The 16114-nt window shown below is 38.9% G+C and overlaps 1 protein-coding gene across 1 annotated transcript; it reads left to right on the top strand.

Moving 5' to 3' along the window:
- The first annotated feature begins 14763 nt into the window (after positions 1-14763).
- Positions 14764-16114, top strand: LOC130642367 (uncharacterized). The gene is made up of 3 exons (XM_057449452.1): positions 14764-14985; positions 15059-15387; positions 15499-16114. Exons 1-3 carry the CDS (start codon positions 14764-14766, stop codon positions 16112-16114), a joined length of 1167 nt encoding a protein of 388 aa, XP_057305435.1.

The raw sequence follows: 16114 nt of genomic DNA, 5'->3' as shown, positions 1-16114 counted from the left end.
ACTTGCATGTTTTTGAAACATGATTTTCCAATCGAAACACCATTCTATTTTTGTTATATTTTTGTCGTTGGATAAATGATCTCTTATAAACAAAAAGGTGTGTTTATTGGTCAAATATTATATTATTTTTTTATTCAGGCATCTATGTATCGTAAAGACTCTGCAAGTTTTGTTATAGCAGAGTTGAAAAGTGCGTTTAGTGGTTCAGAATGTATGTGCCACATCCACAAAAGGCTGGTGAGAAATTAATTTTCCCTAAGAAATCTGTAGATTATTAATTTTAAAATACAAAAAAATTGAGGTATAAATGTGACGTGTAGTTGTCACGAATGAATTTGATGCTGAAACAGGAGACTTCATGGTATTTTTGCTTTTAGTGTCAATGCTGGACCAACTGTCGATATGATTTATACACTTAATGTTCTATTTACGAAATTTTCTTTAGTAACAGCCATCACTTTTTTATTCATACGTTACTGAGTTTTTTACAAAAAATTTGAATATCTGCGAAAACCGTTAAAATTTATCACTTTGTAATCCTGTCGCACTATGTAATCCAATTTTTCGCATTTCGTGACTCCATCACACTTCGTAATCCTTTAATGTCGCACTTCGTAAAAAAACACATCGATCTGTACGCCGAAACTTGTGACTCTGGCAGTAGCTTTACCCTTGTTAATGGCGCAAACACTAATCCTTCCACAGATCATTGCTGCTACGGACGCTTACCCAGCCAGTCATAATTGAGGTTTGCCTAGATCAAGTGCGAAAAAAAGGAAAAGATTTAAATCTATGGCTTCTTCAAAACTAACTCGAGGCAGCATGGTTTTTAATCCTTGATACCAAGTGATCAAACTTGGCCTAATGGGCCTTTGCTACGCTTCTTATAGGGTATCAAAAAGAGAACGAAGTGAGCAAACTCTATTGTCACAGTACACCAACTCGGTAAGTTACAACCGCTAGGAAAACAAACTTCCTCCCCCGATTCACGTGGTTGCACGAAAGAAACAAAAAGAAAAGTACAAAAGCTGAGCGATTGTTTATTTGTGATGCCTCTATCTCAGCAATGGCACGATCGTAGCACTTGAGTTGGGTATCATTTTTTCCTTAATTAAAAGTCCAGCAATGACCCGCTTTTAAAGTGCCAGAATGGTTGACAGTGGCATTTAAATTGAAAGTCTTGTTGAAACACATAATTTAATATGATAAAATGGCAGTTTCACCCTTGTTTTTCCAGCCCATTGTCACTCAGCTGAAAATAAATTTTTGAAAACGAATTTTTTTTATATTCACAAGTTTTATAAATAGAATTCAATTCTTAGTGTCATTTGCCATATAAATCCCCGCCAAAATAAACATTTTTTTGTATTCGCCAAATTTTATAAAATTTATCATTCGCCAAATTAAATTCCCGCCAAACATTCTAATTTGGTCATTTGCCAAATTAAATACTCGCCAAAATTTATCCATTTAGGGTATTTCACACATATGTTGGGGCCAGCTGCTAACAGAAAATATAGAAAATGATTTTCTGTATATACCTAAGTAGTAATTCTTAATAAATAATAAGAAAATAATTTACAAAGAGGTGGCAAGACACAACACATTTGAAAAGATGAACAGAACTTTGACCCAGGGCAGGTAGGTTTCGACCCATATTTCTGAAACTAAGTACCCTGGATGTCTAGCTGGGTCACCTCAAAGAGGTCCGCGGACGGTCATCAGCAGAAACTAAACATCAATATCTTCCTAAAGTAAACTTTGACCACTTTCTGTTCAACTATGCACAAAAAATTTTCTGCCGCCCGAATTTAAGTGGAAATTGAAATTAATTAATTTCCTTTCCATTCCAAATCCGAGGCAAAAAATACCCAATTGGAAATCCACCTTATACAGTACAGGTTCAATACACTTTGTGTACGCTGCTAAAGAGATTAAGAGTAACAAAGCACGTAGTGCGATGACAAAATTTGTCTTTAGACGATGTGGGTGGTTTGACAATAATATTTCAAAATGACCTGAATAGTCATTCCCCTTATTTCAAGGTGTATCCGATACACATGTTACGCATTTTTCCTTCTTCGACTACAAAAATAAAGCTTATGACAAAAAAGCGAAAAAAACAACAACAAAAAAATCGGCGATTAAACTAGGCAATTTAAAACGACAGTACTGGGACGAAATGGTAAACGAAATCCCATTGAATGTGATAGTCTTGCTTAACCAATACAGTTTTAGGAAATGGCAAGAACATAAGCAAGACAAAAAAAATACTTATAAAATTAAAATGATTTGAAGTTGAAAAAGGTTTACAATACAGCAAGCTGCACTGAAGTATCTTGTCTACAGGGACGGTGGATGTAAATAAAATTGGGATTAGGCTCCCAGAAGAAGGTGCTGAATACACTTTCTTGCTTATTACAAGCATGAGTACTGTCCAACTTGGACCTATAACTATTCACTGAGAAAATCTTAAAGAGAAAAAACAATCCTTCAATCACAAACAATACGACACAAGACAGATCTAACAACATAAACGGACTGGTTACAGAACAAACACAAATGGAAAAAATGTATATGTCAAAAATATATAATATAAAAAAAGAATTATATAAAACCCTCCTGTGCGCCAGAACTTGTGACTCTGGCTGTAGCTTTCCACATGTGTTACAGGGCCCCAACACTCAGCCTTACACAGGAGGTTGTCATGACAAGACCAGCCTGTACATATTTTGACTAAGGACAGCAGGGTTGTCAAGCCTGAAGACCAAGTTAGTAAACTTGGGCACCTTACTGAACTGGGGTAAAAAGTGGGGTCGTTACACCCAAAGACAAGCTGAAAGCAAACCCCCTTGCTAAGCTTCTTTTAAGTTACCAGAGAAGAGTGAGCTGAACTCTTTACCCTCTGGGTATTGACGGCAAACTGGTTCGAATGAACTAGCTGGGGTAATATAAAACCGCTCGGATTTACATTTTCCTCCCCCATGACCCTGGAAGTACAGGTTTTATAAACGTAATGATGAATGTATAAGAAAGAAAGAAAAAGCGGATCAACAGCGAACGTAACAAAGAATATAACATGAATTGTTGTTGAGAATAGGTGGAGAGCATTTGCAAACCGCTCTATCATTGCAGTGGTACCAAGAATTTGTGGCAGGATCCTTAACATAAGCCCAATAATGACCTGCGGTTAATGTACCGGAGTGATTAATTGTTGCTAACAATGAGTAGTTCTGATTAAACATTGTGTCCGTATCACTGACGAGAGGTAGTTGCAGGAGAGAGTCACGTAAAGAAACACATTCAACAACTCTGTTGTCTTTTACCAGATGTTTTAAAAACCTTTTAAGATGCAGGAATAAGATTTCACTACTCCTGCTGATTTGCGTTTCTCTAGTACTCTCTCTATGTGCAAAGCATTGCGGACAAAACCACTTGTTTCCATCAGTTAGAATTTCCGGTTCTAAAAATTTGCTGACACAAGATTGGATTTTAGATGTCATTGGCAGTGTTAAAATGTCCTGCATTTCGACATTTACCGAGGTGCACAGGCAGGTGTTACAGCTTACGGACATTGAGATTTCAGTTGAGATTTTATCTGCAGCAATCGGGGAAAATCCCTTAAGGGCGTCCAAAACCACAAACAAAATCTCTGCTACATCTTGCTGAGTATTAAATTGGAAGTCCAGTTTCCCATCAGAGTGCATTTGACGTTCAAGGGCCCAGAGAAAATTCGAAGGGTCAACAGGTGACAATGATTGCTTCAGCTTCGCCATGTTAAGCGAAATAGACCTCGCAATAGGTGATAAATGAAACGATTCTGACCCACTCTGGCACCAGAGTGTTGGAATGGTACTTAATACTTGCAAAATGGCGTTGGCGTAACAAGTGTTGCCTTTGTTTAAAAAACCGATGTTTTTATAGACACTAATTGGTTGAGTGTCATTTTTATTTTGGCTAACCTTTTTAGATGGCCCCTTTCGGCGAGATGAAACACCCTTGGTCTCCACAATGGGCAAAGCCTGCTTGGATTTGGGTAATTGCATTAAGGAGTCAGTTGACCAAACATTGGATTCACGTGCCAGCCAGATACAAAAAGAAGACCTCATACTGATTTTACCGAGATCATTTGCAGTGGAATAAGCAAGTTTGTTGGTGAAACCCATTCTTTTTAAACAGGCAGTGGTGGTTCTTGCACAATATCCTCTTGCTCCTACTTCCACTGCGAAGAAATCAACTTGCCAGCCATTAACCATAATCACATTCATTAAACAGGAATATTTGGCAACTTTTGTGGAGTGCCAAGCATTCATGTTTTCCTCACATGGGCAAGTGAGTTCTACAATAATAACGCGCTTAAGGTCATTTGAATATAACACAAGGTCCGGTTTAAGCTCAGAAATGGCAATATGGCTAGGAAACACATAGTTCGAGTGTGTGTCAGCAACAATCTTCCAATCTTTGGTAAGGTGCAGTATACCTGACACTTTAGATTTTGTATGTGCCTTTGACCCGGCTCTCAGAACGGGCCCCTGAGTAAGCACCCCCTGCCTCCTGCAAGACACCAACTGCACTCATTGACACCATCTGCCAAAACCAATAACTTTTGTAAACGTTTGAAAAAGGAGATTAATAAACCATCAAGAGACCGCATAATAATAATCCACCTAACTATTCCAATTTCCTGATGGTAAGAAAAATTATGCTCCTGGCTAGCTCGTTTCAGATGGTTTTAGCTCGTTCCAGCTGGTTTAAAATGGTTTTAGCTCGTTTCATGTGGTTACTGCTATTACTAAGGGTTGTGGAGATGTTGCATTGGCAACCTATAAACGCATTTCAATGTTTACGTTTTACGGCACTTTTGCACATGCGCAAACTTGCGAAAAAATCGACAGGCAAAACATTGAGGGCGCCCAGTGTCTTTTGTTAGAGATTATTGAAGAGAAGAGACGTGTTGTACTGTTTGGATATATTTATTTTTTAAATACTTAAAAAAACTGTTGTTTTCATAGCTTGGTAACTGTTGCGTACCTAATTGTACAAATTGTTGGAAGACGGATGAATAAGGTGGATTTTACAAAATTCCTAATAAGAAGCATCCTGTGTTAAGGGAGAGATGGCTGACTGCAATTGACAGAATTGAATGGTTGAATAAAGAATGCCAGTGTGTCATTTACATTTTGTCTGGTAAGTGACTTTGTTCACTCTTTTGTAAAGTTGTGCGAACCATCTTGTGTTTTCTGTCCCCTCACCCACATGAACTTTTTCTCTGGAATTTTTTAAAGTCTTTAGAGCTTTTATTGTTCGCATTTTTAGGAAAAAAGTCTAAAGATTCTTCTTATCCAGACTGGATACCCTCAGTATTTGAACGTTGTGGAAAACGAGTGCGTGAGAAAAGAAAGTTTGAAAAGCAAGATAGACATTCTCGACTCACAAAACGAAGGAAATTAACATCTGAATTAGTAGCTAAAATGTGAATCTGACGATGATTTTGAACCCCCAGAAGATCAAGGTCTTTCCATGTCAGAATTATGTCAGAAATTATAAGAACTGGAGGAGAAAGTTAAATGCTTGGAAAAGGATTTCAATAATGAAGTGGATGAAAAACAGAACATTTCAAACAAGTACACTGGATTGAATAGGGAATATGCAAATAGATTAAATGACATTCATGGATAAATTTTGTTATAAGCCATTGAAACAATCTCCTGAAATGTTTTATTTTTATACTGGCTTTAAACAAAGGAAGATTTAATTGAGTGGTCAATATTGTATAACATAAATTAAGCCAGCAACAAAATTGTTGACACAAAAAGATTATGTCCTTGTAGTCCTCATGAAATTAAAACTTGGACTTCTTAATAGAGACATTGAATATAGATTTAAAGTTCGACCACCTGTGATTTCTCGTATTTATCGACAGTTGTTACCCACTACCAGCAAAGTCATTATTGTTTACACTTATATAGCCTAAAAAACAAGCTTTAAGAAAAAATTTGCGAAAATGTTTTAGATCCTATAAAAGCTGTTGCTGTATAATTGACTGCACAGAAATTCTTATTCAGCGACCATTGAACTTGAATACAAGGGCACATACTTGGTCTAATTACAAAAATACCAATACAATAATACTTGGTCTAATTACAAAAATACCAATACAATAAAATATTTGATAGCTTGTTCTCCATTCAGTTCTGTCAGTTTTTATCTAGAGGATGGGGTGGAGGAGTATCAGATAAAGAAATAACGATCAAAAGTGACTTTCTAGACTTGATAGAGAATGGTGATATGGTTTTGGCAGATAGAGGTTTTCTTATTGAACAAGAATTAGCCACAAGGGGAGCATTTTTGAAGATACCCGGAATTTAGTAGGGGAAAAGACCAAATTTCTGCTGCTGATGTTGATCGATCGAGGCAAATTGCAAATGTTCGAATACATATTGAGAGAGTGATTGGATGATTAAGAAAATTCATGATTCTGAACACCACTATTCCGATAACGCAAGTCCACCTAATAGATAAAGTAATGGTGGTTGTTTGTGCACTAAGCAACATAAGCAAAGGCATTGTATGATGAAAAAGGTTTACAATACAGCAAGCTGCACTGAAGCATCTTGTCTACAGGGATGGTGGTTGTCAAAACTAGGATTAGGCTCCTAGAAGAAGGTGCTGAATACACTTTCTTGCTTCTTACAAGCATGAGTACTGTCCAACTTGGACTTAAAACTATTCTTTAAGAAAATCGTAAAGAGAAAAAACAATCCTTCTATCACAAACAACACAACACAAGACAGAGCTAACGACATAAACGGACTCGTTACAGATCGAACACAAATAGAAAAATGTAATGTCAAAAATATATTATTATAAAAAAGAATTAAATAAGACCCATCCTGGGCGCCAGAACTTGTGACTCTGGCTGTAGCTTTCCAGATGTGTTACAGGGCCCCAACACAGCCTTACACAGGAGGTTGTCACGACAGGACCAGCCTGTCCATATTTTGACTAAGGACAGCAGGGTTGTCAAGCCTGGGGTCGTTACACTCAAAGACAAGCTAAAAGCAAACCCCCTTGCTAAGCTTGTTATAATTTACCTGAGAAGAGTGAGCTGAACTTTTTACCCTCTGGGTATTGACGGTTAACTGGTTCGAATGAACTAGCTGGGGTAATACAAAACCGCCCGGATTTACAAAACCTAGCAGCGGGTATAAAAGAAAACATGTGATGTAGTGCTGTTGAGCGTTCTTGGATCAACTTTGCTTATTGCCTTATCATTGCAGAGGTACCAAGAGTTTGTGGTCCGATCTTTGGTATAGGCCCAATAGTGGCCTCCATTCAATGTTCCAGAGTGATTTATCACAGCTACCAAAGCATACTTTTGGATAAAAGATGTGTCCGAGTCACTAGATATCGGGATATTGAGATAAGGATTACAAGAGGAAAAACTTTCAACAAATTTATTGTCCTTAACCTGATGTTCTCCATCTCTTGCAAACCTTTTCAGGTGTAAGGTTAAAATTTCGCTATTTCTCGTAATCCTTGTTTCCCTAGTGCTCTGTTGGTGCAGGGAACATTGTGGGCAAAACCATTTATTTTCACTCTCCAGACATGGTCATGTTAAGAGCAATCGCCCTCACAATTGGTGACAAACGGGATGACTCAGAAGCACTCTGGGACCATAGGGATGGAATAGTACTTAGTGCTTGCAAAATAACATTGGCATATTTTATATAGTGCATATTTGATGATGAAGTGACAAAACAGCTGGCTGTTGTGATATAGCTTGTCTAATGACAGATGGTTAGATATTATAGAGTTTAAAGCAGGCAACGATCTGTGCGCCAGGACTTGTGAACCTAGCTGTAGCTTTACACATGTTAAGGGCGCCCAACACTCAAACTTACACAGATCATTGCTGCGGTGGGTCAACCTAATGACAGTACCAGCCTGTCATGACTGGCCTGATGTGCGTGGGCGTCAAACCCCCTTGAAAAGCTTCTAAAATGACTCAGGGCAGCAGGATCGTCAATCCTGAAGGCAAAGTGAGCAAACTCTGCCTGCCTACTGGACTGGGGTAACAATTGGGACCGTCAAACCCAAAGACAAGACAAAAAGTCTAGCCCCCTTGCTATGCTGCTTACAGGATCTCAAGAGAGAGAAGGGAGTGAGCAAACTCCTATATCATGGTAAACTAACCGGGCAAGGATTAGCTGGGGTAAATTAGAACCATTAGGGAAATTTATTCCCTCCCCCAATCTGTTTTTATGGCATGGAAAAAGTTTGGTCCTGGTAAAAAATAGTATGTAACAGGATGAATTGTTTAAGTGAGATGGATTGACTTCTGAAACGCAGCGGTCGTTGCACTTATGCCAAGTGTTTCGTTGATCTTTAATAAACGCCCAGTAAAGTCCGGCTTTTAAGGTACCTGAATGGTTTATGGTGGCGACTAATCTGTACTTGTTGCTAAAGAAAATTTCATCATTAGGGTGAGAAAGCACGATTAGCTCGTGGTGTTTCGCAGACAGACAGTTCACCGATCTTGTATCTTTGAAAGAGGAACCATTAACTAAGGCATACCTAAGTAACTGAATAACAAGGATATCGCCATAACTGGAAATTTGTGTTTCAGTTGTGCTCTTCTGATGTGATGAACACTGGGGGCAAAACCACCTGTTGTCACCTACAAGCTGTTGCGACTGCGAAATTGCCTTGAAAGAGTCCCCTATTGACTTGCATGTTGGTAAAGTAAGAATTGTCTCCTTTTGTTCTTTAGAAGATGAACACAAACAAGCATTACAAGATGTTGTTGTTTTCAGACTAACAGAAAGAAAATAATTTTCAAAGAGGTGGCAAGCCACCGCAATGATGAACTCAACCTGTTAGGTCTTTGGAAACAAGCTAGAGGTTGTACTCCTCTAGAGAACATGCCTCTAAAAGCACAAAGAAGAAGATCCAATTAGTTCGTCAATGACTACGTCTCAGAGATGTCTTGCTGATTGTTGAAATGGAATTCTTTTTTGTTTAGAGTATGCATTCTGTTTTGCAAAGCCCGCAGGAAATTGGAAGGATCGGTAGGTGAACGGGAGCGATGTAAAAGGGACATATTTAGGACTATTGACTTCACTAGTGGCGATTCAAACAACATGTAACGGACCTAGAACAGTAACCTCTAGCACCTACTTCAACAACGTAAAGATTTGGAGACCCACCGTTACTACGTATCACCTAAACAAAAAGGAGTATTTAGAAAGTTTGGTACAGTGCCAGGACTCCATATTCTCCTCACAAGGACAGATAACTTCAATGAGAATGGCAATTTTGGAACAGTTGGAATACATTACAATGTCTGGTCTTAGTGATGTAACAGCTATATGACAAGGTAACACAAAGCTATTGTTTACGTCAGACAGTATCACTCAGTCACTGGCGTGATGGAATAGACCTGTTGGTTTTGATCTTTTTCCAGATGTGTATGTACCTGCTTTAACAAATGATATCTTGAACAATATACTTTTCGGAGATGGTTTACGATCTGACACAAAATTTTTTGAGGCTTAGAAGAAGCTCAAAAAGAACAGAATCATGTCGGAAAAAAAATTGGCCTTGAGTAAGGGCAACCTTGCAAGAACCTAAGACATGTGCTGTGGTGCATAAAAGTTTTCCACACAAGGAACAAACGGATTCTGTGCAAATGTTCCAACGATTTAAGTTGCTGGGTGACAGTAAAACGTCATAAGTAGAATCTAGGCAGAAAGAAAGCAAGTTTGGTGCCATGGCCAGAATGCATTTCTAGGACTCCCATCTGATCCACTGCCCTTGTACTTGCAACTGCAAGGCTCTACTCATGTTAGCCTCCTCGTCCATATCTCTTGCTGTGTTTGATATCAACTTTCTGTAAGCGTAGGACTGTTTGGAAGTGGGAACCTTCAAACATTGTTGGATGCCTAGGCCAGCTCTACCCAGTTGGGGAGTACCTATCATGGATCGAACTGTCACTTCTGTCTTTGCCGTCGTAACTGCGTCCTTAACCTTCTATTTACCCGATTTTAAGGATTTGGCACTATATGAGACTAGTGGGTCTCTTAAAAGCAGATGGCCACCGATTTTGGAGGACTTCAGTAATGATGTCAGACTTTTGATTGGCAAGGGACAAGGCTAACAGGAGCAGTACAGACATGTTAGTAGTGGATGGCTGAATTGAAAACCATTTTCTGATAAAAGCAGATGTCTTTTGTTCCAACCTTGAAGCCCGAGATATGGGAACTTCGTAAATAAGCAGTGGCCATTGGATTCTAGGGATAAGTAAATATTGTAGAATCCAGAGTTTCTGAGTGCCTTTGAAACAAGAACTATTTATTATTGTAAGCCCAGTTGTTAACTTATTTTCTAGTTCCCTGATAACTTTGCGTCTGAAAGTGAACCGTCAATAATGTGACCGAGGAAACGAACAGGGGAGGAGTGTACTGATGGGATAAACAAGGAAAAGTCAGTTGGTGTAGATGGAGAGGTAACAGAAAACGGGTTAGTGTTTACTGACCTACCTTTTATAAGCATTATGCTTTGTGACTTACGGGGACAGAAACTCATCCTGGCCCATGTCAAAGCAGTAGTACATCGGTTTAGGAGTTTTTGAGTTCCCACAACAGAGGATGACATGAGGTTGATATCGTCCACAGAAGCTCCAATGACTGGTAGGGACAACTTCGTAGAAGTAACATAAGTGCAGGCATCAGATAGAAGAAAGTATTCAGGGATGATGTTGATACCAGCAAGAAACAAAATGATGGAAAGAGAGCACCCAGCAAAAATGCCACCCATGTGCCTGTGCCAGTGGCTTGGTGAGGACAAACTAAAAGATTTGCTATAAATACCAATAAAATAAGTCTTGATGAGCAATATCCAGCGTAGAACAACACCATATCTCTCCAGTGCATAAAATATTAAGTTGCGTGGAATTGAAGGAAATGCATTTGCGATATCCAGCCATATTGTGGCAAGGTCTGATTTATTATATAGTTTTTGCGCTTTCCCCTGCCTTTGACTTGGTAACACAGACGATTTTATGTAACAGAAGTCTACTTCTTTTAAGTGCTGACAATACAGAGAAAATTTTGAACATTGCAGCAAGGCACAATGAAATAATCAACCTGTTAAGTTTTAGGGTTAAATCATAGAGGTTTTCTTCCTCCAAAGTTACTACCAAAAGGACAGTTAAACTTCCTTTTCGCAGGATCCACAATATCAGTAAAAAAAACGCACACACAACACAGATTGCACAATCCCAACCTTGACACCAAACGGTTTCGCCCCAAAGCCTCAACCAAGGGGTGTGAGGATTCCAGGCAGGGCACCTCTAATCCGAGGTCCTCTAGTGGTCATCAGGAGGCGCTGGAATCCTCTTCTGTCATCAGATGTTCTTTAATCCGTGCAATCTATTGACATATAAAACAAGGGTTCACTGGGGTAATACTTGGGGTCGTCACACCCAAAGACAAGACTTGTAGGAACCTGTAAAATGGAACTAAGCAAGTCAAACCCATTGCTATGCGACGTTATTTCAAATGTTTTAAAAAATTTATCTACTTTTATTTTATTTTCTAAACTGCCTGGAAGAAAAAGACATAGGATAGTTCGCTGTTAAGTTCCTTCCGAACGTCACATTGTGTCACAGCTCTGTCATTGCAGTAAAGCCACTGGTCTGTCTTTTGGTCATGAACAAAGGCTGTATAGTGCCCATTATTAAGAGAGCCAGAGTGGTTTATAAGCGCTGTGATATTAAAGTGCTTACGGCTTCTTACCTCAGGGTCGATGGTAAGAGGAAGGGATAAGAAGTCCGGGAAACAAGAAACTGGCGACACTTGTTTTGAGATATGACCATTTGACATGATGAAACGTTTTAACTGCACTATAAGGTGTGAACCACTGTTCACAATTTCAGTCTCTCGTGTTGCTGTTTGATGGGAGTTACACAGAGGGCAAAACCACTTATCATTCCCTGTCAAAACCTCTGGTTGTAAGAGGAGGTTTAATGAATTTTGAATTGTGGGTCTTGGTTGCAATTCAAGAGAATAGGAGTAACTACATCGCAATGCAGATAAAACTAGTCTTTTAAGACGGAAAGTTTAATTAAAAAAAGGAGGTTTCTCTCCAAAGAATAAGAAGCTGCTGGAGAACTTCTGCATTCTCCCCTTTACAGGGATAATCGGAAAGTTAATGGATTTCGACTGTACTGAAACAAACACCTATGAATGTGGAAACACGAGGATTGGTGAAATTCACTCATGCTTGGGATCTGGTGCGGGCCCTTGAGTAAGCATCCCCTGCCTCCTGCAAGATACCAGCCACATTCATTGACACCGTCCGCCAAAACCAATAACTTTTGTTAAACTTTGGAAAAAGAAAAGTTGACAGCTGCAAATCGTATCGTTGTTGCTTTTACCTACTGACACAGAGCCCAGGGCTAAGAGAGGTAGACTTGGAACCCAGCCCTTAGAGAGGTTGTGACAAAGAATAAAAAGCAGCAAACCTGGAAACAGAAAAGCTTTCTGACATTAGACATGAACACTTGAGAAATCGTATCGTAATGCTTGGCTGACCAAGAAACCGCCCCTTAGAAAGGTAGACTTGGAACCCAGCGGCAGTAACCCAGAAAACCATTACATATCGTCTCGAGTTTAAACAAGTAATTCACCTCACCACCCAGTCAACTTTTATGCTTCGAAATCCGCCACACTCCATTCTTTGGAAGGAGTTATCAATCGTCCCGAGATTGCAACTGAAGACCCATCCTAACCAATGAAGAACACACACTCTTCAGTCACCAAAACCTAAAAGCCTTCGCGATCTATGGTCTTTCCCACCGTCAGTGGTCTTTCCCACAGTCACTAGTCTTTCCCAGTGTCAACCAGTCTTTTAATAAAGACCTTGTAAGTGCCCTGAGAGATAAAAGCTGTAAGCTTCCAAGGATTTGTGTGCTTTAGGTGACTCGTGTGTGAACCAAATACACATACAGATGAACATAAGATATATCTGGAAGTAGTAAAGCATCACCACTGCAATCGCTAGTCTGCAGCGAGTATGGATCTGCAAGCATAGTCTCCTCTGCAAGTGTAAGTTTTCCAGTATGGTGGGATTTATCTGCATTTGAAAGATTCTGAAAATAGTCAGCATTTTCGACATATATTGAAATATAAATAAACATATATAAATTTGTTTTTATCAGCAAAGAGGAAGTGCTTCACAAAATCGGTACATTTATAGCTACGTTTATATTCTAGTTTATTTAAAAACTGTTATATCTTATCAGAAACGTACGTAGTCTGTGGCTCGGCTTAACTTTGTTGTATATAGTCATCCATAGCTTAAAAAATATTATTGACAGCTGTTCTCGCTTTCATGAACATGATTTTCAAATACTAACAGAAGGGATGTATAATAAACGAGTAAATACCCCACGGGCAAGGAATTTTTTGTTGAGCAAGCAGAGATTATAAGATGGCAACAACAGCTTCGATCGATAAGCAAAACGACTTTCCCTTTTCAGTTTTTTGAGTAATTATAGTAAAATTTTATGCTCTTTTGCTTTTGCTGTTTACCATTTCTGCTGCCATCTTTTGCCTGTCGAAATGTGCAGAAGTGTGGGAGCCACTCATACCGCGTCATAGTGAAATACGTCTATTACACAACCCTTTTCATATTAATTGCGTATCTTAATTAGATCCTCTTTAACCAAATTAAGCTCATGCATTCTCTAAATTAGGAGTGATAAGTTAAATTAGCAGTACACTCTTAGCAGTTTTTTTTGTGACTGATGGTGGATTTTTCCGCCAGAAACGCCTAGTAGGCCATTGAAAGTGTTTTAAGCTCAGCTTTGCTACACGATTTTGTTTATTACCGTAAATATATAACCAGTATAGAAAGTGTTGCGGAGAGGTTGCCAAGGCAAAGGCATTAAGCACGGCAAGGAAAGGAAAGGCAAAGGCAGGCAAGAAAACAGGAAAAGGAATCAGGAAGGCAGGGGTAGGCAAGGCATGGGAGGCACAGGCATGACAGGCACAGGCAAGGACTTAGTGGGCAGGCAGCAGAAAAGGTATAGGAAGGGTAGGCAAAGGCACGGTAAGTGCTGGCAAGGCAGGGGCAGGCACCTTAATAAAAACTCTCCCCCTACAAATCAAAGATTACGTATACTCAATATTTCTAAGGTATATATAGTCCGGGAATTTCAAATTAAATACAAATTAATCTACAAGTAAAGGTTCGATGGGCAACATTTAATTTTGTTAAATTTGGGGTATTTGAATAAAAGCAAAGTCAATTGCTGCCCTTGAGTGTCCAATTTTGACCCCTGGCTCCCTGACTTTGTATCTTATCAGGGAAAAAACACGGGGGAAATGTTGGTCGGGGGAAACCCACCAAACCTCGAATTTACTCGTTTTTTCCCTCCATAAGGTATACCTATGGATTACCTGGCCGTTGTTAGATGCATAATTGTGTTTCCTAGCCCCGTCCAGGATTCGAACCCAGATCTCTCATTTGCATGAGTGTCGTAGCCATTAGACCAACGGGGCATAAAATTATTCACTGTTTTAAGGCCGTTTCACATTACAGCAATATATAGAAAAATATTGACAGCAATATATTTATGAATAATGATATCAATTGAAAATTATTGAATTCATTATATTGGAAAATATTTCAAATTATTGCAAATTGTCTCTTTAAATGTCTCTTTAAATGTCCATTTAAATTTTGTTGTAATTCAAAATGTCTGAGGAACAGAGAAAAGCGGTTGCTGCGATTATTATTGCTACAACTTTACTTCCGACAAACTTTTCCAAATCTAAGGTTACGCGTAGAATTTGGGTGAAGGAGTGGATGAAAAAACGAAAATCGATCGGTGTTTACAATAACTTAGTGCAAGAACTACGTTTGTATGACGAAGAGAGTTTCCGCAAATACCTGCGAATGAGCCCAGACATATATGAGGTGAATATAATTTTTAACTTGATATTCATGTGAAATAATTCTGAGTTTGATCTAAAACAATCCTTTTGTTTAGCTTTTACTTGAGAAAGTCAGAAGTAAATTAACGAAGAAGACAACGCATTTACGGAAACCTTTGGAGCTGAAGTTGAAGCTGACAATAACTTTGCGCTTTCTCGCTACTGGGGAGAATTTTACTAGCTTACATCATCACTATTCTGTTGGTATTTCAACCATTGCCACATTTATTCCTCAGGTTTGTCAAGCATTATATGATACACTAAAAGATGATTTCCTCAAGTTCCCCGAAAACAAAGACGACTGGCTTGAAATTGCATCTGAATTCGAAACAATGTGGCAATTTCCAAATTGCATTGGGGCAATGGATGGAAAACATATTGCTCTGTACTATCCTAAGCTTAGCGGTTCAACATACTACAACTACAAAGGTTTTTTCAGTTTAGTTTTACTAGGTATCATTGATGCGCGTTATTGATTTATTTTTGTCAATATCAGCTGCCAGGGACGTCTGAGCGATGGTGGAGTTTTCAGGCGGTGTGAATTTTTCAGAGGATTATCTAAAAACAGCATAGATTTACCAGAAAGGAGAAAACTGCCAAACATATCTGGAATTGATGATTCCTTCCTTAACCCTGAGTGTGACCAGCCACTCTTGCCATACGTTCTAGTTGCTGATGATGCTTTTCCCTTAACTGAGTATTGCATGAAACCTTACGCACAGAAAGGACTTACTGAGTCAAAGCGCATATTCAACTATCGTTTATCACGTGCAAGAAGAACAAGTGAAAACGCTTTTGGAATACTTGTAAAGCGGTTTCACTGCCTCATTGCAAAATTAAATGTTTTGCCCGAATCTGCTGTAAAAGTAACGTTAGCTACTTGTGCGCTACATAATATGCTGTGTACTATGTCTATGCAAACGTATACAAACGCGGAGGGACCGGAAATCAAAGATAATATTTTTAACAACCTATCAAGTCTGTCCCCGATGGAAGGAACAAAATCAAGAAACTTTAGCACACGCGCAGAAAATATGCGAAATTCTTTCAGTGATTATTTTCAAGGATTAGGTCAGGTGCATTGGCAATGGAATCAAGTATACGGACAATAG

Source organism: Hydractinia symbiolongicarpus, chromosome 4 (assembly GCF_029227915.1).
Source record: "Hydractinia symbiolongicarpus strain clone_291-10 chromosome 4, HSymV2.1, whole genome shotgun sequence".
In the NCBI taxonomy this organism is placed as follows: Eukaryota; Metazoa; Cnidaria; class Hydrozoa; order Anthoathecata; family Hydractiniidae; genus Hydractinia; species Hydractinia symbiolongicarpus.
This window is presented reverse-complemented; position numbering and strand designations above follow the sequence as displayed.